A 22417-nucleotide genomic window follows, 5' to 3' on the forward strand; every position below is an offset into this window, starting at 1 on the left:
CCATTGCTTTCTCTGGCAAAACCTTCTAGAACTAACACCAAAAAAGAGATGTCCTTTTCATCATAGGGGACTGGAATGCAAAAGTAGGGAGTCAAGAGATACCTGGAGTAATAGGCAAGTTTGGCCTTGGAGTATGGGCAAAATGAAGCAGGGCAAAGGCTAACAGAGTTTTGCCAAGAGAACGCACTGGTCAGAGCAAACACCCTCTTCCAACAACACAGGATACAACTCTGCACATGGACATCACAAGATGGTCAATACAGAAATCTGATTGTTTATATTCTTTGCAACCGAAGATGGAGAAGCTCTATACAGTCAGCAGAAACAAGAACGGGAACTGACTGTGGTTCAGATTATGAGCTCCTTATAGTAAAATTCAGGCTTTAATTGAAGAAAGTAGGGAAAACCACTAGACCATTCAAGTATGACCTAAATTAAATCCCTTATGATTACACAGAGGAAGTAGCAAATAGATTTAAGGTATTAGGTCTGATAGATAGAATGGACAGAGGTTTGTAACATTGTACAGGAGGTGGTGATCAAAACCATCCCCAAGAAGAAAAAATGAAAAAAGGCAAAATGGTTGTTTGTGGAGGTCTTACGGATAGCTAAGAAAAGAAGAGAAGTGAAAGGCAAAGGAGAAAAAGGAAAGATACATCCATCTGAATGCTGAGTTCCAAAGAATAGCAAGGAGAGATAAGAAAGGCTTCCTAAGTGGTCAATGCAAAGAAATAGAGAAAAACAATAGAATGGGAAAGACTAGAGATATCATCAGAAAATTAGAGATACCAAGGGAACACTTCATGCAAAGATGGGCACAATAAAGGACAAAAATGGCATGGACCTAACAGAAGCAGAAGATATTAAGAATAGGAGGCAAGAATACATAGAAGAACTATACAAAAACGGATCTTTCTGACCCAGATAACCATGATGGTGTGGTCACTCACCTCGAGCCAGACATCCTGGAGTGTGAAGTCAAGTGGGCCTTAGGAAACATCACTACAAACCAAGGTAGTGGAGATGATGGAATTCCAACTGACCTATTTCAAATCCTACAAGATGATGCTGTGAAAGGGCTGCAGTCAATATGCCAGCAAATTTGGAAAACTCAGCAGTGGCCACAGGACTGGAAAAGGTCAGTTTTCATTCTTATCCCAAAGAAAGGCAATGCCAAAGAATGTTCAAACTACCACACAATTGCACTCATTTCACATGTTAGCAAAGTAATGGTCAAAATTCTCCAAACGAGGCTTCAATATTAGGTTAACCAAGAACTTCCAAATGTTCAAGCTGGATTTAGAAATGGCAGAGGAACCAGGGATCAAATTGCCAGCATCCATTGGACCATAGAAAAAGCAAGAGAATTCCAGAAAAACATCTACCTCTCCTTCATTGACTATGTTAAAACCTTTAGCTGTTTTGGGTCATAGCAATCGGTGCAAAATTCTTAGAGAGATGGGAATATCATACCGCTTTACCTGCCTCCTGAGAAATCTGTATTCAGGTCAAGAAGCAACTGTTAGAACTGAGCATGGAACAAAGGACTGATTCAAAATTGGAAAAGGAGTACGTCATGGTTGTATATTGTCACCTTGCTTATGTAACTTATATGCAGAGTACATCATGAGAAATGCTGGACTGGATGAAGCACAAGTTGGAATCAAATTGCTGGGAGAAATATCAATAACCTCAGATATACAGATGACACCACCCTTGTCACAGAAAGCAAAGAGGAACTAAAGAGCCTCTTGATGAAAGTTAAAGAGGAGAGTGAAAAAGTTGGCTTAAAACTCAGCATTCAAAAAACAAAGATCATGGCATCCAGTCCCATCACTTTCTCGCAAATAGATGGGGGAACAATGGAAACAGTGACAGACTTTATTTTCTTTTGCTCTAAAATCACTGCAGATGCTGACTGCAGCCATGAAATTAAAAATGCTTTCTCCTTGGAAGAAAAGCTATGACCAACCTAGACAGCATAATAAAAAGCAGAGACATTACTTAGCTGACAAAGGTCTGTCTAGTCAAAACTATGGTTTTTCTAGTAGTCATGTATTGATGTGAGAGTTGGACCATAAAGGCAGCTGAGCGCTGAAGAATTGATGCTTTTGAACTGTGGTGTTGGAAAAGATTCTTGAGGGTTCCTTGGACTGCAAGGAGATCAAACCAGTTAACCCTAAAGGAAATCAGTCCTGAATATTCATTGGGAGGACTGATGCTAAAGCTGAAGCTCCAATACTTTGGCCACCTGATGTGAAGAACTGACTCATTAGAAAAGACCCTGATGCTGGGAAAGATTGAAGGCAGGAGGAGAAGGGGACGACACAGGATGAGATGGTTGGATGGCATCACAGACTCAATGGACATGAGTTTGAGCAAGCTTCTGGAGTTGGTGATGGACAGGGAGGCCTGTGGTGCTGTAGTCCATGAGGTCTCAAGGCGTCGGACACGACTGATCGACTGAACTGAGATGATGCTGTGTGTCTCTTGGAATGTTGGTCCAAAGACTGCTTCCCTCAGTCCTAACAGAGGGGAGCTAGGAGGACTGTTGGGTGTGTTTAGATAAGGGCACCAGTGCCCACCGTGAACCTCTCTCTCTGTCTTTTGTGTGTCACTTAAAGCTCTGAGACATTGGCTCTGAACCTCTGTGCTGTGAACAATCTTAGATAAAAGGTGGTCATTTCCATGTGGTGTCAAATGTGGTTTTGTGAATGTTTTAGTGATTCCCAAGGAGTCATTTGGCAGGATAGGTCCCTTAATAGCAGTGGTTGAGTGGGAGTACAGAACCTAGTAAGGTTTGTCTCTTGGCATGAGCAGGGCAGCATTCACTCAGTTGGCTATTTTTTAATGTAATGAAAACCTTGGCCAAGAGGATTACATAGAAATTGGGTTGTTTTGTTTTTAACAACATTAAGAATACTCAGATCTTCTTTTTTAAAATTTTTTCTGTGTGTATGAAATTTAGGCTAAGATGAACTTGCTCCTAAACCTGCAGTTAATGAGCATTTGCTCTGGGCCTTGTGTTTTATGGAGAATGGTTTTTGCTCTAGGGAGCTCAGTTTTCCGGGACTCCAGCCAGAGTGCTGCCTGAGTGGGGCGCAGTGGTTGGGGAGCGTGGGAGGCTCAGCTGAGAGGGAGGGAAGGGGGGCTCGCCAAGTGTGGGCATAGGAGGTGGCGTCTGCGGTGGGCTGGGGGAGTGGTGGAGGGGAGTGGGGGCAGAGCAGAGTGTGGCCCAAACGCAGAGGTGAGAAAGGGCGAGGTGAGCTGCGGCTGAGTGGGGCACGGCAGCTGACTGGGCCACCTGAGCTTCCGTAGCAGTTAGTAATCTAGCAACAGACAGAAGTGCCTTTATTCTAGATTATTCCTACCAGCTTTCTGATTCGTCTGACATAACACTAGACTTAATAGTTGCGTAAAGTAGTGAATTTAAGAGCAGAAAGGACTGTCATATTTCTGCTCCCTGTATGTTCTCTGGGACGGTAGGAGGGTGATGGGGAAGGAAAGCAGGATGCTGCAGGAGCCGTCTCAGTGGTGACTGAGAGGTCACCTCTGCCCTCAGTGATCACCTATCCAGGTTGTCCTGCCACCCACCACCCAAGGTCATCATTCTGGTGGGACTGGATGGACGACCATCCGATCAGAGGGTAGGAGATCCACTGCTGGATGCCCGAGGCCCCTTGGTGACCTTGGATGTGAGAACTCACTGTGCTCACCGGCGTGGAATTGGTCCTGCCGAGGTGGCTCTCGTGCAGTGTGGTGATGGACTGGTACGCACGTCCACTGATGCAGCTGTCTTTACTCAGGTGGTTCCAGCACCGGCCCCGCTGTCAAGGAGTGGTTTGTGTACTCCGGGAACCCACTGAGGCAGCCGGACCTCGTCAGGCCGCTGCAGATGAACATTCCAGGTACAGACTGCTGCTAAATCGCTTCAGTCGTGTCCGACTCTGTGCGACCCCAGAGATGGCAGCCGACCAGGCTCCTCCGTCCCTGGGATTCTCCAGGCAAGAGCACTGGAGTGGGCTGCCGTTTCCTTCTCCAATACATGAAAGTGAAAAGTGAAAGTGAAGTCGCTCAGTCGTGTCCGACTCCTAGCGACCCCATGGACAGCAGCCCACCAGGCTCCTCCATCCATGGGATTTTCCAGGCAAGAGAACTAGAACTAGAATGGGTTGCCATTGCCTTCTCCACCAGGTACAGACAGCCTTGATTAAATGTCAGAGTTGTTTACCACATGATGCAATAATGATCTCTGTGGAAACATACTTTTCCAGAACTGCACACACACTGATTTTCATTTCTACCGTGGGTCCAGGAGTGGTGTCCCTAATGAAGTTCTAATACAACAGAGGAAAGGGCATTATACAGACCTCTCCAGGCCCAGTCTTCTGAACCACCCTGCCTCACTCCCCTGCCTGCTGCCCAAGGTCCACGCCAGGGGGAGAAGGAAACCAGGACCCCCTTAGTAAGCAGCTGTGAGTTAGCACAGTTGCATTCTTGCTGCTCTGCTTGGGGCGATTCTTGTCTTGCTTCCATGATTGAAAGTGGGCTTGATGAATTGGGAAGAGGAGGTGAAGGAAGGTGTTCAACTGTAAAAGTAAGTTTTTTTCAAGGGCCAGTAGGAGGGGAGGAGAAAACAGAGTTCTCCTAAAAATTAGTCGAAGTAAATTCTTCCTGTGGGTTCTTAGTATCTGGAGAAGGCCAAGCGTGTTCGACTGTAGGAGACAGGGTTCTACACACAGACCCTTGAAGAGAGGACAGAGTTTTGGGCTTATTTTAGTGGCCTTTCTTATTGTTTCACAAAACAAATACTTTCCAAAATTTTTATATTCCATTTTTATATGCTTTAAATTCTCTCAAGTCACTATTGTGTTCTGTCACTCAAGCCTATAATTTACCAAATAAGAAACATTGTGAAACATATTTCTTATAAATGGAATTGTACAAGGAGAGAAGTTGAGGGAATATTTCCTAATTCTCTCAGTTGATAAGTGATATACTCAAACCTAAATATTAGTATTTTAGTATTTCAAACCTAAAGGTACTTATCACAAAAACAATTTAAGAATGACACATTTTACAGCAAGAAGTACTTTTAAAGAATACCCAAAATCATTTCCCAGAAATGTTTTAATATATATATGTAATTTTCATTTTATAGTATCGTTCCAGAAATAATGTAGAAAGGGAATATTTGGCCTTTCATTATTATATTACGAGTTAATTTTAGAGGCCCTCAATATAAGGTTTTAATAAACTCTAAAGTTCGCTTAGTTGTTGGAGAGACTGTTTCTGAGGCTTGTGGGCACGTGCTCCTTGGCATTGCTGAGCGGCAGGTGTGTGCGTGCTGCACACTGGGACTGCACACGGGGCCTGTGCTTCCAGAAGGAGCGGGAGCCCCGCCCACCCGCGGAGGGCGGGCGTGCGTCTGCCGTCTCTAGGACCCTGGAAGTGGGGCCTGGAACTCGTGTTGCAGGTGATTCAGATGAATGACTGTTCACATTTATGTTAATAACAATACAAAATGATAGGATTTTTATATACAAGTCTTCTGTATATCCATGAGGAAAAATGCCAGATGGTTTTTATTTTAGACTCATTTGGAAGCTGGATCATCCAGGTGCCTATCTCATGGTTTTCCAGCACCCTGACAACGTGTATGTTAAGAGCAGTGGACTCCTGCTGCTTGATCCTCACCTTCTGCAGGCCCTCAGAAGGGTGTACCTGGAAATTTGGCTTTCTTTCCCCCGACCTGCCCCTCACAGGGTCCCTGCGTCTGTGCATCATCCTCAGCCGCCGCCCTTACTGACACGCTGCATTTTGTGCAGCAAGTCTTGACCACACAGCAGGCAAGCATCTGACATAGCTTTTTATCTCCCAGACTGGATATTCTTCTTTAGGCAACATGTAGGTGATTTTTTCTGTCTTCACAGAGCCTCGTTTTGGTCATTTTAAGCATATCCTTATTTTATAAACCTCGGAAAGCTGATTGCACACATCTAATTGGTAGTTTGTCCATCTGGAATGATTTTTAAAGCATTCAAGAATCTGAGAGTAAGCTTAGTATTTCTTGGCTGTATAAAGACGTGACTCCCCAGCACCTTGCAGATCTTCTTTTATAAAATGAAACAAGTTGTCATTCACAGAAATTTCCTCCTTCCCAGTCCCTCTGGGCAGCACTCTTGGGACTTGCTCATTTCTGAGAAGCTCTTGAGACTTTCCTGTCCGTGAATTCACACAGAAGCCTTTGCCAAGTGAAGACATAATTTGACTTTTGAAGCTGATACGTTTCAGGAGCAATGCAAATAGGACCTATAGATAAAATCTCAGCTGCCCATGGAACTCTGGGTGAAGTGTGGGGGCCACCCTTGATCCTTTCTGGCAGAGTCATGCAGTTTTCTCATACTGTGAAATGTTTTCATTTTGCTGTTTTTGACTATTTAAAAATGTGAAAATCATTCATTCATAATTTCTGCATATAAAACCAAGGAAAATGTATCTTGCACAATTTTGGCAGCTGTTTCTTTTGCACAGTGTACTTTGAAAACCACTAGTCCAGGAAAATAAGAGAGCCGACTACCAGAGTAGACCAGTGGTGTTCTTGCCAAGCACCCCGTCACAGTCGCGTCTGTCTCACTCCCTCGGACAGCACAGCTGAGCACAGGAAGAGAAAGCCCCCCCTTTCCTGCACAGTATAGCTGTTTAAAGAAAGAGGAATGTTTTCAATGAAATACATATATGCTGACCTTTTAGGATTTCTGCTTGTTTAAACCAGGAAGTTCTGTTAATGTTTACTTTCCAGTTGCTTTAAGTGTAAAAGCCCAAGGAAGTCAGCAAGGAAAGAGGTCAGTGCCCTTTACTTCTTTACTTTGTTTCTGAGAAGCGTCTTATAACTTGCTAGTACAAAGAATAATGGTAAATGGACTTTTTTTTTTTTTTTTAAACTAGGGGGAACGCCTAGTTTGAGACAGCTGTGGCTGAGCCAAGAGCCAGGAATCCAGGCCCAGCGCTTGGACACACTGCTGGCCTGCTTTGACCTGTCATCCTCACGAGAAGAACTGCAGGCAGTTGAGCGCCCCTTTCAGGCGTTGTGCTGCCTCCTGGTCTACCTGTTCGTGCAGGTAACCTCCCTCCTGGCCGTGGCTGCTGCAGTCACCCCTCGCTTCTGGCCCTTGACTTTTGTGGGGTATGGTGGTCTGGGGTGTTGCTGAGGGCTGGTCCCCTGCCCCGTCTCTGCCCAGTGTCTGTTTCATAAAAAGTGAGGTCTCTGTGTGGCCGTACATTTGAGGAGCCCTGTTGGCTGCCGGCATAGAAGTGGGCTCTGCACCTCCCTGTGATAGAAGCTTGAGGTGTCTGCCAGGTCCAGGCCGTGGTGCACTTTGCTCACGATGGCCCAGCTTTGTGGAGCGTGGGCTGTCCTGTGTCCCTGTTTGGATGGTGGTTGCCACAAACACGGGGCAGGTAAGCCACCCTCAGTGAGGTTTAATTTACTGCCTCTTCACTGGTTTCACACACACCAGGACAAACTTTCATTTTGAGTAGAACTTTCCTTTATTTGCACCAGACTCAGCAAAGTATAAATCAGTAAATGATCACAGGATTATTTAATGTTTAAATGAAAAATACATTTCTTTTGCTACTTTTACTAAATGTGCATGCATGTATTATCAGTTAATGCTTTCTTTCCCTTGTTTATGAATCTGCAGGTGGCTAAGGCGGACACAGTGGGGGTTGGGAGCTGGTCGATGACCAGTGGCTGAGTTTTCTCCTCCAGGAGAATAAGCGGTTTCTTCTCAGGACTGTGTGTGAATATATGGATAGTGATATTTGGATATGGATATATCCTTGGATAGCCTTGTGTTTGCACTCTTAGGACTACATTTTGCATTTCTTTTTCCAGCAGGAGAGAGAGGTCCTTGAGCCCATTCGTAGTCAGTTGACACAGCTCTGCTTTCTTGTCAGCTGTGCAAGTGACTGTTGGCTATGAAAATCCACTTCCAGAAGGAAAATATCCCAAATCACAGAATAGTCACTTTACATCCCACGTATTTATATACACCTGAGGCTAGACAAGTATCAGAAGGAAAATTTCCACTTTTACCTTCTTAGTACTAGTAATTACCTTTAAATGAAATCTTTTTAGTATAAGTCAGCATGAGATAGACTCATTGTTGGTTGACTTTAAAGGATACATTCAAATTAGAACTTTTAAAATAGAAAACAAATCAATGCATCAGTGTTATCCCTTAGATTAAAAGGTACTATACTGTGTTGCCGGAGAAGGCATTGGCAACCCACTCTAGTACTCTTGCCTGGAAAATCCCGTGGATGGAGGAGCCTGGTAGGCTGCAGTCCATGGGGTCTCTAAGAGTCAGATACGACTTAGCGACTTCACTTTGACTTTTCACTTTCATGCATTGGAGAAGGAAATGGCAACCCACTCCAGTGTTCTTGCCTGGAGAATCCCAGGGACAGGGGAGCCTCATGGGCTGCCGTCTGTGGGGTCGCACAGAGTCGGACACGACTGAAGCACTTAGCAGCATACTGTGTTGTTATCCATAAGGATAACTATTCTCTCTTTAGATTAATAACTATAATCTCTTTAGATTAATAAGGCTAAAATGGTATACTTTTGTATGCTGCTGCTAAGTCACTTCAGTCATGTCCGACTCTGTGTGACCCCATAGACGGCAGCCCACCAGGCTCCACCGTCCCTCAGATTCTCCAGGCAAGAACACTGGAGTGGGGTGCCATTTCTTCCTAGTTAAATTAGGTGCCACACAGGATGAATGCATACTGTTTAGTGCACACAGCATACAAAGAAACAAAGCCCTCGTTTGCTGACTGTTGGGCCCTAACTTGGTTAGCTCATTTTCACTTGGAGTCCAGCCTCCAAGTTAACATGTTATTAGAGGCTAATTTGAGAAACTTTTCCGGAAGGGTAATTTTGCATCATAGAAAGTTTGTATATTTTTTATAATCATGGTAGAGCAAATACTTTATCATAATAATCTCTACTATGTGAAGTTTTTAAAAAATTGGTATTACTAAGAATCTTGTCTCCTCTGATATGTTATCAGTTGAGTTCAGTTCAGTTGTTCAGTTGTGTCCGACTCTTTGTGACCCCCTGGACTGCAGCACACCAGGCCTCCCTGTCCATCACCAACTTCTGGAGTTCACCCAAACCCATGTCCATTGAGTCATTGATGCCATCCAACCATCTTATTCCTCTGTTGCCCCCTTCTCCTCCTGCCCTCAATCTTTCCCAGCATCAGGGTCTTTTTAAATGAGCCAGCTCTTCACATCAGGTGGCCAAAGTATTGGAGTTTCAGCTTCAGCATCAGTCCTTCCAATGAATATTCAGGACTGATCTCCTTTAGGATGGACTGGTTGGATCTCCTTGCAGTCCAAGGGACTCTCAAGAGTCTTCTCCAACACCACAGTTCAAAAGCATCAATTCTTCAGTGCTCAGCCTTCTTTATGGTCCAACTCTCACATCCATACATCACTACTGGAAAAACCATAGTTTTGACTAGATGGACCTTTGTTAGCAAAGTAATGTCTGCTTTTTAATAAGCTGTCTAGGTTGGTCATAACTTTCCTACCAAGGAGTAAGCGTAGATTTGCTAATTACAAAGATGGTGGCAGAGTATGAAATCGATAAACTGAAAAAGTATGATTTTTTTTTTTTTTGCTACATTGTTGGCATGCGGGATCTTAGCTCCCCAACCAGGGATCAAAGCCATGTCCCCTGCAGGGGTAGCACAGAGTCTTAACCACTGGATCACCAGGGAAGTCCAAGAGTGATTCTTTTTTTGTAGGCTGGTTTTTTAAAATCAGCTTTCTGCAAAAGATGCCAACAAACCTGTCTAAGATAGAGGTGAGGGCTTATGAGTTTAAAACAACATATTCTCTGCTTGGTCTTGCTTTTGTAGGTTGAGATCTTTTTTCTTGGTCATGAGTGCTGTGCATTTGTAGATTTCTTGCTTTTTCTGCAACATAATTATAGCTTCATTTATACAAAGGCAACTTTGTATAAAGTTGGAGTAAAGGTAGAGATGGATGGTGACATTTGGTGGCTGAGCCCCTGACCCTGTGAGGAGGGTGTGGAGGTGCTGCTGTGGCCGGGCCCCACCCATCTGTGTGCTCCGCCGCCTCATTCCCAGGCTCTGTCTCTCTCTGTCTCTGTCTCTCCTTGCTTCTCACTCACACTTTGGTTGGACTTTTTGATTTCACAAAGGATGGGAGGAGTTGCACATTTGGGGAATCCTGGTTTCTAATACGGAGAAGGCAATGGCACCCCACTCCAGTGCTCTTGCCTGGAAAATCCCATGAACGGAGGAGCCTGGTGGGCTGCAGTCCATGGGGTCGCTAAGAGTCAGACATGACTGAGCGACTTCACTTTCACTTTTCACTTTCATGCATTGGAGAAGGAAATGGCAATCCACTCCAGTGTTCTTGCCTGGAGAATCCCAGGGATGGGGGAGCCTGGTGGGCTGCCGTCTATGGGGTCGCACAGAGTCAGACATGACTGAAGCGACTTAGCAGCAGCAGCAGCAGCAGCAGGTTTCTTATAAATGGGGATCCAAAGACACAGTTGACATCTGGGGCTCGCAGGTGTGGGTGTTTGTCTCAGCTCTGATCACCCTAGCTCAGGCTAGCTGTGGGTGCCTTCTGTCTGCAAACCCCACAGTTGTCAGCTCTGGAAATTTGTGTTAACCCTTGATGACCTACATTGCTCCAAGGCTCAGATTTGGCCATAGCTCAGGCTTCCCATCGGAGAAGGCAATGGCACCCCATTCCAGTACTCTTGCCTAGAAAATCCCGTGGACAGAGGAGCCTGGTAGGTTGCAGTCCATGGTGTCGCTAAGAGTCGGACACTACCGAACGACTTCACTTTCACTTTTCACTTTCATGCATTGGAGAGGGAAATGGCAACCCACTCCAGTGTTCTTGCCTGGAGAATCCCAGGGACGGGGGGAGCCTGGTGGGCTGCCGTCTATGGGGTCGCACAGAGTCAGACACGACTGAAGTGACTTAGCAGCAGCAGGCTTCCCACAGGCGTTCTGGAGTGTTCTGCCTTGCTCATGAGTACCAGGCTCTGCTGCCCAGCTTGGCTCTGGTTGACATGGAGATTTATACACCAGGGACTGGATAGGGGGAGAAAAGACCCCGCCCACCTCCAGGGATGTCTCTTCTGCCCTTGGTGTGAGTGTGTGTATATGAGAGTGTGTGTGCTCTGCTGCCCCAGACGTGTGTGTGTGTGCTCTGTTGTCCTGGGTGTGTGCGTGTGTGTATATGCTCATGCGTGTGCTCTGCTGCACTAGGTGTGTGTGTGTGTATGCTCTACCATCCTGGGTATGTGCATGTGTGTGTATGGTCATGTGTATGTTCTGCTTCCCTAGGCGTGTGTGTGTATGCTCTGCTGTCCTGGGTGTGTGCATGTGTGTATATGCTCATGTGTGTGCTCTGCTGTCCTGGGGGGGTGTGTGTGTGTGTGTATGAGAGTGTGTGTGCATGTGTGTGTATGGTCATGTGTATGTTCTGCTGCCCCAGGCATGTGTGTGTGCACACACATATGTGCACATGCACTCTGCTGTGCCTGTGTGTGTGTTTTGCTGCCCCGAGCGTGTTGCCTCCCGCATTGTGTGTGTGTGTGTGTGTGCACATGCGTGCTTGGCTGTTCATGTAAGAGTGTGGGTGCCTTGCTGCCTCAGGGAGGTATGTTTGCTTTGCTGCTCTGAGCATGCACGCATGTATGTGTATGCACACATGTGCTGTCCAGAGCCTGTGTGTGTGCTTTGCATGTTTGTGTGTGTGTACTTGGGCACATGCTATCCTGTGTGTGTATATGTGCGCACTTTGCTGCCCTGAGCATGCGCACATGTGCATGTATCTGTGTATGTATATATACGTGTACATGTGCTGTCCTGTGTAGGTGTGTATTTTGCTGCCATGACCGTGTACACACGTGTGTGTGTACATGTGCATGTGCTGTCATCTGTGTGTGCACTTGCCCTGAGCATGTATGCATGTGTGTGTATTGTGTGTGTGTGTACATGTGCATGCACCACACGTGTGTGTATTGTGTGTGAGTACATGTGCATGCACTGCCCTCTGTTGCCCTGAGTATGCACACATGGTGTGGGTGCACATGCACGTGTGCGTGTTTGTATGTGTGCATGTGTGTGCACGCAGTACATGCACACATGCTGTCCCGTGTGTGCGTGCACTTTGTATGCATGCATGTATGTGTATGTGTGTGTGTACATGTGTGTGTGTTTGTGTGTGTGCACATTGTCCTCTGCACATTGCTACCCTGAGTGTGCATGCGTGTATGTGTTTGTGTGTATGTGCATGCACTTTTGCTGCCCTGGGCATGCATGCGTGTGTGAGTGTATATGTGCACACATTGGTGTGTGTGCTTTGCTGCTCTGAGCGTGTATGCACGTGTGTGTGTGTGCATTTGTACATGCGCACATGCAGCCCTGTGTGTGTGTGCCCTTTGCTGCTGAGTGTGTGTGCACATGTGTGTATGTGCACGCGCTGTCCTGTGCCTGTGTTCTCCCAGGGCTGATGCTGGCTCTCTTTCCATGCAGGTGGACACTCTCTGTCTGGAGGATTTGCACGCCTTCATTGCGCAGGCCCTGTGCCTCCAAGGAAAGCCCACCATGGAGCTTGCGGACTTGCAGGTACTGATTGTCACCACCCTGAGGACGGCGCACCTGGCCACAGGGGTGACACACTTGCTAGCATTCTGTAAACTTGGTTGGTGTTTCACAGGGAAGGCTCCATGGCTCCCTCTGTAGCTGGGAAGTTTGCCTTCTGGTCCCCTTGGCCCTTTCGGCCCTCCTCCTCCCTCCCTCTGGCAACTCTGTTCTTTGTGTCTGTGAGTTTGTGTTTTTTTGGTTTTGTTTCCAAATTCTACATAGAAGTGAAAGCGTGTCATTTGTCTTTCTCTGACTTATTTCCCATAGCATCATGCCCTCAATTCATGTAGTCACAAGTAACAAGGTTTTATTCTTTTTTTATGTTCCATCGTGTGTGTGTGTGTGTGTGTGTGTGTGTGCACAGTGTGTGTGCACACACACACTCATTGATGGACACTTAGGTTGGCCTGCTTGTCCTGGCTGTTGTAAATAGTGCTGCAGTGAACACGGGAGTGCATATCTCCTCAAGGTAGTATTTTCATTTTTTGCAGATAAATCCCAGGAGTGGAATTGCTGGATCATATAGTATTTCTGCTTTTAATTTTTAAGAGCCTCCATACTGTTTTCCACAATGACCTCACCAATTTATATTCCCACCAACAGTGCATAAGGCTCCCCTTTTCTTCATATCCTCTCCAGCATTTGTTATTTCTTATCATTTTGATAATGGCCATTCTGACAGATGTGAGGTGATAGCTCACTGTGGTTTTGATCTGCATTTCTCTGATGATTAGCAGTGTTGAACATCTTTTCATTTGCTTGTTGGCCATCTACATATTTTCTTTGGAACAAGGTCTTTTCGGATCTTCTGCTGAATTTAAATCAGATTGTTCTGTTTTTTGGTTGTTGAGTTGTATGAGGTATTTATGTATTTTGAATATTTACCCCTTATCAGACAAATGTTTTGCAAATAATTTCTCCCATTCAGTGTGTTTTCTTCTCATTTTGTTGCTGGTTAACTTTGCTGTGCAGAAGCCCTTCTTTCCTTTTCTCCTTTTCATTTTTATGAGGTATAGTTGATGTACAATATTATATAAGTTACAGGTATACACCACAGTGATTCACAGTTTTAAAGGTTATACTCCATTTATAGTTTTTACAGTTACTGTAAAATATTGGCTTTATTTCCTGTGTTGTACAATATATCCTTGTCGCCTATTTATTTTTGTATGTAGTAGTTCGTATCTTTTTTTTTTTTTTATCTTTTAATCTGCAGAAGTATTTTAGCTTGAGGTATCTTCACTTGTTTCTTTTATAAACCCCATCCGATAGGTTGTGGTGTGTGTCCTGGGTTGGGCGGCTGGGCATCCCAAGACACCATGCCCCACTCGCTGTCCTTGGGGGAGCCTGTTCCCCAGCCCCTGCCCTGTGGAATGCTCGCTCCCAGGCCGGCTGGGCAGCAAAGCCCACACAGCCCGTGCAGAGCCTCTTCCCAGCTCCAGGGCTGGAGGCAGAGCTCGCTGGCTGCCTGGTCCTGCTGCTCTGAGCTCAGAGCTCCATGTGCTCCTGCCCCTTCCTTCTGCTCTTGGGGCAGATCTGAGGCATCTCAGGCTCTCCCAGGGGTGGGGCCTTTGAAACTCAGAGGCCAGAACTCAACAGGTTTGCCTTTCCCTGCCCTGTGTGCTTGTTGATGGCGCCAAGTCTTAGGTGACTAAAGAGAGGGGAGGAGGGTGGGATTACAGTTAGTGCTTCAGGTTTGATCTTCCTACGTCTCTTGTAAAGATTTGCCTTTTGCCATCCTTTGAGTCCTGGGTCCTTTCTGCAACTCTGTGTTTATAAACTTAATGGTAGATCTCATGGTGGTCTTGCCCCTGGATCACCCTTCCTTCTGACTGGGGCACGTGTGGCTGGAAGAGCTGCCTGGGATGAGGTGATGGAGGAGGTGAGTTCCGCTCTGAAGCCCTAGGACGCTGTGTATGTTCAGGTGACTGAGTCAGAGCCGGGCTGAGGAGGTGGTCAGGACAGCGGGCTTCACGCCCCAGGACGTGCGTGGGCTCTGCTGCTGAGGGGATGGTCAGGACGATGGGCTTCACGCCCCAGGACGTGCGTGGGCTCTGCTGCTCCCAGAGTCATTTCCTCTTTCATGTAATTTTTCATGAGGAAGATGCTCGGCTTCAGGCCAAGCTGCACACTCTCTTTCCTGTGTTCCTGGGTTCTTTCTGTAAGCTGGCAGACACTCCAGTAGAAGTTGTTTTTTCTGTTTATTATCCGGGGTCCTTCATTCTGAACCTCAGACATGGGTCAGGACTAAGTTGGAAGTCGTGTGTGTTCAGAGGCTGCCTCCTCAGTGTCCTGGCGCCACGAGGCTGCAGATAAGACAGTTACGGTTGGGAGGCCTGTCAGTCCTGGTAGACCCAGCTGGCCTGAGACAGCCACTGACTTTGGCTGGGGGGAGATTTTGTTGCTGCGCATGGTGAGTTCAGAAAACTTGCAGTTGTTTCCGCTGGGACTGTGGTATTTTAGTGATCTTTTAGGGTGCAGCAGCCAGCCCAATCCTATGACAGGCAAACCTTGCCAGTGTGTCTCTTACTTCATTTTACCCTCTCCTCTTGTTCCTCGTAAGTATCCATTTAAATTCTAGGAGTGTATTTCAACACAGTTTGCATTTCCCTGGCTTAAAGGTGAAGCATAAAAGTGACCTTGGATGGGAACAGACCGCGCAGAGGAGAGCTGCTTTTTGTTTTGCTCGCTGGGGGCAGGAGCCGCGTAACAAGTGCTTGCCCGCCCAGGCCTCGGAGTTCTCACCACAGCGTCGGCCCTTCATGGAGGCGCCGTGCTCGCCAGGCCCAGCCCTGCCCTGGCGCCTTGTGAGGAGGAAGAGACTTCTGGATGTGCTCCTGCTGGGCTCCTTGTTAAACCAAACCTCGATCTGATTTCTTTTTTCCTCTGAGACAGATCAGAAGATGGTAGATTTCCCCACACAGCCTTCACATGTCAATTATTTACATGTGAACCCAACAGCTATTTTTAAAGTACCCACTGTGGGGCACTCCTGCAGTGAGCTGGCTGGCACGTTTGCCCTGCCGTGTTCTCACAGGCTCGTGTGTCAGACAGACGTGGGCGAGTTACTCTCTACTCACAGTCACGTGGCTCGGTGCCCACCACGTCATGTCCAGGCCCTCGGCACAGACGCGGGCTCTGCTCCCCTGGCTCCCGTCTTCCTCCCCTACACGCTCGTCACATGTCACACAGATGAGCCTGTCTCCTGCATGTTCACACACCTACCTGTTGGACCACAACTCTCCCTGTCCTGAGGACGCGTGCTAGGCCATGGCTGTGTGACTGGAGTTCAGATGCCTGCCACTGGCCCCACCGCTTCAGGCCGCCTCCTCCTGCTGTGGACGCCGCTTTCTTACCATGTCACATCCTGTTTCATGGCAGGGGGTGGCACCAGACAGGGATGGGAAGTTTGGAAGTCTAAGCTGGGGAGTTGCTGGGCTCCAGGAGAATACCAGTGTTTGATTCGAGCCAGCAGTATTTTCTAGCCCATGTGTCCCCTGTTGAGGACAGAGCATCTGAGGGTCTGAGTGTGACTCACACAGACAGGTGGGCATGTGCCAGACAGTGTCCTTCAGCAAATAAAAGCTTTCTTTGGAGAGTGAAAAGTATAAGGAGAAGGGACAGGTACAACATGAGAAACCTCCCGGGGAGGAGCTTGGAGGCTGGGTGGCCTCTGCCCTCGGAAGCTGTGGGACCCTGTCCAGTCCAGAGGGCTGGGAGCAGCCGCTGCTCCTCATGTGCCTGCCGGTGAGGTTCAGGCCTCCTTGGGCTTGTGTGGGATGGTCGTGCCCAGCCACAGCCACAGAGAACTTCGGTGTAGAGCCTCTAAAGTCTAGCTGGCCTTTCAGACCAGGGAATGCAAGAGCGTGCCCTTATTTTGTTTTCTGGTGAGTGGTGACATGTCTGCAGTACTCTCCTCGCCCTGCCTGGGTTTCCACCTGCTTTTAAGACAGTTGCTCTGCTGAAGCAGTGCCTAAAGGGGCTGACTTACTTGCTTCAGCTTCAGTGTACGCGTAACTGCTAGTGAGCCCCAGGTGTGATAAACACCACACAGTGGCGTGTTTACTGCTCAGTATTTACCCTGAGGCTTTGCAGCAGTTCAGTTCAGTCGCTCAGTCGTGTCCGACTCTCTGCGACCCCATGAATCGCAGCATGCCAGGCCTCCCTTCCATCACCAACTCCCGGAGTTCACTCAGACTCACGTCCATTGAGTCAGTGATGCCATCCAACCATCTCATCCTCTGTCAGTAGAACTGGTTTTTCTGGTTTCTGTGGCCGTCACCTCAGCAGGAAGTGCTCAGGAATCAGCTCCTCCCTGTCTTCATTCCAAAGCATGAAGACATGCTTAACTCCTATTTCCGAAACATGGGTCACATCCTCTTATCATTTTATTGCTGAAGCCTTTCCTTAGCCACATGAAATTAGCCCATGCTCACCAGTGACTCTGACTCTGGATTCAGGGCCAGCCTTCCGCCACACTGACTTGTCCCCACATCCTGGTTCTTTCGGGAAGAAGAGTTGCTGTGTGACTCTCCCAGTTGCCAGAAAAGGCCGTCAAGCCTCATATTTTCATTCTGCTCTTTTGACACAAACAAGTATTTATTTTTTGAATACACGCTTAGTTTAACATTTGAAAACCATTGTGATTGCCTTCATTAGCACCATGCATGTTGTACAGAAAGTATTGGTTGAATTCAGTTATTGTTTGTGGTGAACAGTCTCAGCAGACTAGGACTAGAAGAGAGTTTTCTTAATCTAAGAAAGAGTGTCTAAAACAGAAATCAGACTTTATAGTTAAATAGTGGAAGTTTTTCCACTGTGCTGTGTGCGAGTCAGGGGTGCCTTCTTTCACCAACTTACCTTACACTGAAAGAATAGAATAAAACTATCATTATTGACAGGTGGTATGATTGTGTTTACGGGAATCCAAGTCTACAGAGCAACAATTAGACTCACTACACAAATTATCAGGGGCTAGTACAGAGTTGACACGCATAATTCAAGTATATTCTACAAAAACAAGCAAGTAAAGATGACCACCACATTTGCTGTGTTTACCTTAACATCAAAGGAAAAAAGCGAAACATTTAGGAGAAGCAGCAGTTGGATAGAATCCCACTCTGAGAGCTGTAAAGCTGTGCTGACAGAATGCACTTCTGGGTGAGAACAGGCTGCCTGTTGAAAGGTGCCACTGTCTCCAGAGTGATTACATGCTAAGAGTGCCCCAGCCAGCGCTGCATGCAGCGGCATAGAACAGCGCCCAGGGTGAGCAGTGTAGAAACCCCAGCACTGCACACAATGGTGTATAACAGCCCGGAGGGTGAGCAATGTAGAAACCCCAGCACTGCACACAATGGTGTATAACAGCCCGGAGGGTGAACAGTGTAGAAACCCCAGCACTGCACACTTGGTGTGTAACAGCGCGGAGGGTGAACAACCAGAGACGCCCCAGCTTCAGCCCCGAGAAGCCCGAGCCTGCTGTGTAGTTCGTCTGTCACTCGCTGGCGAGCGGGCCTGTCCACACCTGAGTCGTCGGGTAGCACCACCCTCGGGCCGCGGGGTGACTGGCAGCTTCCGTGGCGCTAATGCCACTTGCTTTGTGGCCCAGGTGCTTGTCGCCTGGTTTGTTTGAAAATTCAGATGGTCTGCAGAGGATCTCTGTTTTGGGAGGTGGTTTACTTCTATTAAATTTTACTTTAAAAGCAACAGAGAAGTGTATAAGAAATGAAGAAATTGATTCTCTTACAGGAAAACCTACTTCATGAGAGAATTGCCCCCAGCCTGCCGGGGTCCAGCCCCGGCTGATCCAGGATATTCGAAGGGGAGACGGCTTCAGCGACTATTTAAATATTCATCAAAGATATAAAGAGTAATAGAATGAGGATAGCTCAGTAGGAAAATTCAGTGGAGAAAAGAGGCTGAGTAGCTTGGTTTACGCGGGAGACCAATAAAACTTCAAGACAGGAAGCTTGCACCACTTACGTAGGCCGCAGGCGTCCTTCCGTTCTCCCGAAGGAGAGGAGGCACTGAGGCCTCCCCGGTCGGATCTTAGAAGCCCAGGCATAATTAGTAAGCATGGCGGGTTCCGCGCTCCAGATGGAGACTCAGCCAGAGTGAGAGAGAGTGCGACATGGGGAGACCAGTATTTCGAGGAACTGATCCCAATTCTTTATTTTCCAGAGTCTGTTTTTATACACTGAGATGTTATACAAAAGTCACGTGGGGACAGCAGTCCTGACTTTTATTAAAGTCAGGTGCTTCATACAAATGTATACAGAGGTCTTAGGGGTGTTACATCATCTTCTGGCCAGGGGGGCCTGCTGACAATTTATGACCCTCTCCTTGTGACAGTGGTCAGTCAACCAGAACACTTTTTTCTCCAAGGGTGATTATTCTTAAAACAGACGCCACCCAAATAAAGTTACATTCCTATAGGGTGAGGGTGTAGTAGGTTTTAGTTAAGGAAAGAATTTACTTAGCTTAAGGTCTAACATGATTAATATCAAAAGTTAATACTTATTTCTTCTATATATTCATTAATGTGTGTAAGGGCAGGGGATGTGGAGACTTAGCAACAAACATTGGCTCAACAAATGAAAAACCCTTCACCAATACAATTTCTAATCAGCCCATTATACTTATACTAATAGTTTTCTAACTTTTCTAAGGAACCTGTTTTTAGAAGGTTTAAAGCATCTCGTGCCTCTCACGGTTGGGAGGCTGTGAGCAATCACATGTGGCCGGACAAGCCTGTCAGGCAGGCTAGAGAACCTTCAGAGGAATTTGTAGGTTGAAACACTCTTGTCATGCCCAGGAATTATTATTAACTGGAGCTCTAAGTTAACTCCTTCTCTGAAAGAGGTGGTGGGAAACAGCCCCCCGTAAAGTCAGAGGTGTAGGGGAGAGCACAAAGTAGTAAAGTAGGCAGGCTCTGGTTATGGAGGTAGATGCTCGAGAATTTCCAGGGGGACTCCTGAGGCTCGATCCCGCCTTTGCCTATGTTAAGCCTCCTTCCTCATGACCTTTGCCATGGGCGGAGTGCCTCACGCCGGCCCCCGACACCAGCCCTCAGTAAGTACGTAACATCTGCATTGGTTCAGCGGACCTTGAGTAGCCTTGGGTGTGCTGACCTGGGGCTGAGCTGCCCCCTTCACACGGCCCACAGTGCTGCCTCGGGGCCAGGCACTGCAGGGGGTGAAGGAGGTGGAGAGTAGGGCCCGAGATCATAGCCGTCCCACAGGGTCAGGCAGGCTTCTGAACACTTGAAGTGGCTGGGGCATCTGAGAGAGCAATTAACCTTACTGCACTTAAATTCAAGTCCCACCTGGGGCCCCGCCGCTGGCCTGGGCAGTGCCTTTTGATACGGACAGTACCGTGTGTGGGCACACAGGGCAGGGCTCCATGGCTGGAAATAGGCAGTGGGGGCAAAATGCTGATGGCAGCGAGAGCTCAGTAGCCTGGTGAGACCCCGATCCACTGAGGGGTTGCGACCACGTTTCTTTCAGCAGGGAAATGAAACACGACTTAGAAAAGGGATGAAACTGCGGTCCTTTTCCTGGTTTATTTCAGTTTTGTGAACTATGTCAGGTGCGTAAGGATGTTGAAAATCGCTACTATTAACTTTGAGCAATACAGATCCACCTGATGCTGACAGACTGAGTGGAACTTCCCTTAATAAAATCCTGTGGACACTTGCTTGTGGTCAGTTCACTGTTTATGGCCAGCACAGACCACAAATGCCAAAAACATGAGCGACTGAGGCAAACGATATCTCTGCCTGTTCCTACCATATGGAGCCCCCACAGTGTCCAAGAACAGGAAGGAGGTTTGACAACAAAATAAAAATTTTGTATGGGTGTGATGTTAATTTGTAAGAACTATCAGCCCATCTTTGCCAACAAAGGTCGGTCTAGTCAAAGCTTTGGTTTTTCCAGTAGTCATGTATGGATGTGAGAGTTGGATTGTAAAGAAAGCTGAGTGCGGAAGAATTGATGCTTTTGAACTGTGATGTTGGAGAAGACTCTTGAGAGTCCCTTGGCCTACAAGGAGATCCAACCAGTCCATCCTAAAGGACATCAGTCCTGAATATTCATTGGAAGGACTGATGCTGAAGCTGAAACTCCAATACTTTGGGCCACCTGATGCGAAAAACTGACTCACTAGAAAAGACCCTGATGCTGGGAAAGATGGAAGGCAGAAGGGGATGACACAGGATGAGATGGTTGGATGTCTTCACTGACTCAATGCACATGAGTTTGAGTAAACTCCGGGAGTTGGTGATGGACAGGGAGGCCTGGCGTGCTGCAGTCCATGGGGCTGCAAAGTTGGACACCACTGAGCAAGTGAACTGAACCAGCCCATCAACCCTGTGCAATAATAAGCCATTTTGTTCTTAAATGACAGACATTTATGTGGAATTTTATAGTAATGCTCATGGTTAGAACTCAGTGACTCATCAGTGTCCAGAATGACCCTGTCTTGGCCTCTCCGCCTTTCCTTTTTATTTTCTTTTTTCCCTTGCAAAGTTGGTTTTCTTTTTGTGTTTATTTTTGGCAGTGTTGGGTCTTTATTGCTATGCACAGGTCTCCTTCATTCGTGGTGAGGGGCTGCTCTTTGTTGCGTGTGCGGGCTCTTAACAGTGGTGGCTTTTCCTACTGCGGAACCTGGGCTATAGAGTGTGGGCTCAGTTTTCTGCAGTATGTGGACTCTCCCTGACCAGGAATCAAACCCGTGTTCCTGGCATTGGCAGGCAGACTCTGTACCACCAGGGAAGTTCCTGCCTTTGCTTTTAAAGAAATTTTCCTGGTGGGCCCAAGGCTGCGATCCATTCACCTTCCTGGCAGAACGGAGCTTTGCTGCCCCGAGGGCATCTGTGTGGAGAGCTGGTCCTGGCCTTGTGGGCGCGGGGCCTGAGCCACCAGTCGTGTTGGGGGAGCTCTGGTTCCCCGTGTGAGCCACCAGCCATGTTGGGGAGCTCTGGTCCCCGTGTGAGCTGCCAGCCGTGTTGGGGGAGCTCTGGTCCCCGTGTGAGCCACCAGCCATGTTGGGGGAGCTCTGGTTCCCTGTGTGAGCCGCCAGCCATGTTGGGGGAGCTCTGGTTCCCCGTGTGAGGGCTGCCTCCTCACCTTCTCCCCACATTTGCCTCTGCAGCTCGACCACATCGACCCCAGAGCTGTGCAGCTGGCCACCCTCCTGGTGCGTGGTCTCACCACCCTGGTGCTGGTCAATGGTGCCTGCGGCTCCCCCTGGGAGATGGCTGACTTCATGCCCTGGCACCTGTTCGACGGGAAGCTGTTTCATCAGAAGTACCTGCAGTCTGAGAAAGGGTACACTGCAGAGGTGCTCGTGGAGCAGAACGTGAGTCCACAGTCCTCTTCACATTAGAGAAGGTAGTAGGTTTGAAGTCAGTCGTTCAAATGCATCGTGAAAATTTAGGGTCCTTGGCTGGAGGTCACGGGTCAGCAGCACTGTCCTCACAGTCACTCCTTCAGGGGTGACCCTGAAGGAGACCCCAGAAACCCGCACTGAGGAGTTCTGAAACTCACCCAGAAATCAGCAAGGTTGCTGGCGGCTGCCCTGGACAGCCTGTGCCCCTGGCCTGAGGATCACATCGTGAGCTTCCTCGAGATTGTGTGGAGGCGGGTGAGCGGCATCCCACCATCTTACACATTTTATATTTCCGAGCACCTTTTCTCCTTTTCCCCATT

The 22417-nt window shown here is 47.6% G+C and overlaps 1 protein-coding gene across 9 annotated transcripts in view; it reads left to right on the plus strand.

Annotated features, from left to right (window-relative positions):
• The window catches only part of FAM120B (family with sequence similarity 120B), a 112159-nt gene that overhangs the window by 32823 nt on the left and 56919 nt on the right, over window positions 1–22417 (plus strand). For 6 of the 9 annotated variants that reach the window (XR_009495790.1, XR_009495791.1, XM_015472974.3 and 3 more), the window contains exons 4-6: window positions 3807–3908; window positions 6949–7121; window positions 12600–12692. Coding sequence is in view for 7 of the 9 variants with exons in the window: in XM_015472974.3 (XP_015328460.1) it covers window positions 3807–3908; window positions 6949–7121; window positions 12600–12692 (368 nt within the window). In the remaining 2 variants the exon portion in view is untranslated. Of the gene's footprint in view, window positions 1–3806; window positions 3909–6948; window positions 7122–12599; window positions 12693–21860; window positions 22068–22417 lie in introns of all 9 variants that reach the window. The other 3 variants (XM_010808798.4, XM_015472975.3, NM_001102507.1) reach the window with 1 other exon arrangement.

Source organism: Bos taurus, chromosome 9, assembly GCF_002263795.3.
Source record: "Bos taurus isolate L1 Dominette 01449 registration number 42190680 breed Hereford chromosome 9, ARS-UCD2.0, whole genome shotgun sequence".
NCBI classification, from domain to species: Eukaryota; Metazoa; Chordata; class Mammalia; order Artiodactyla; family Bovidae; genus Bos; species Bos taurus.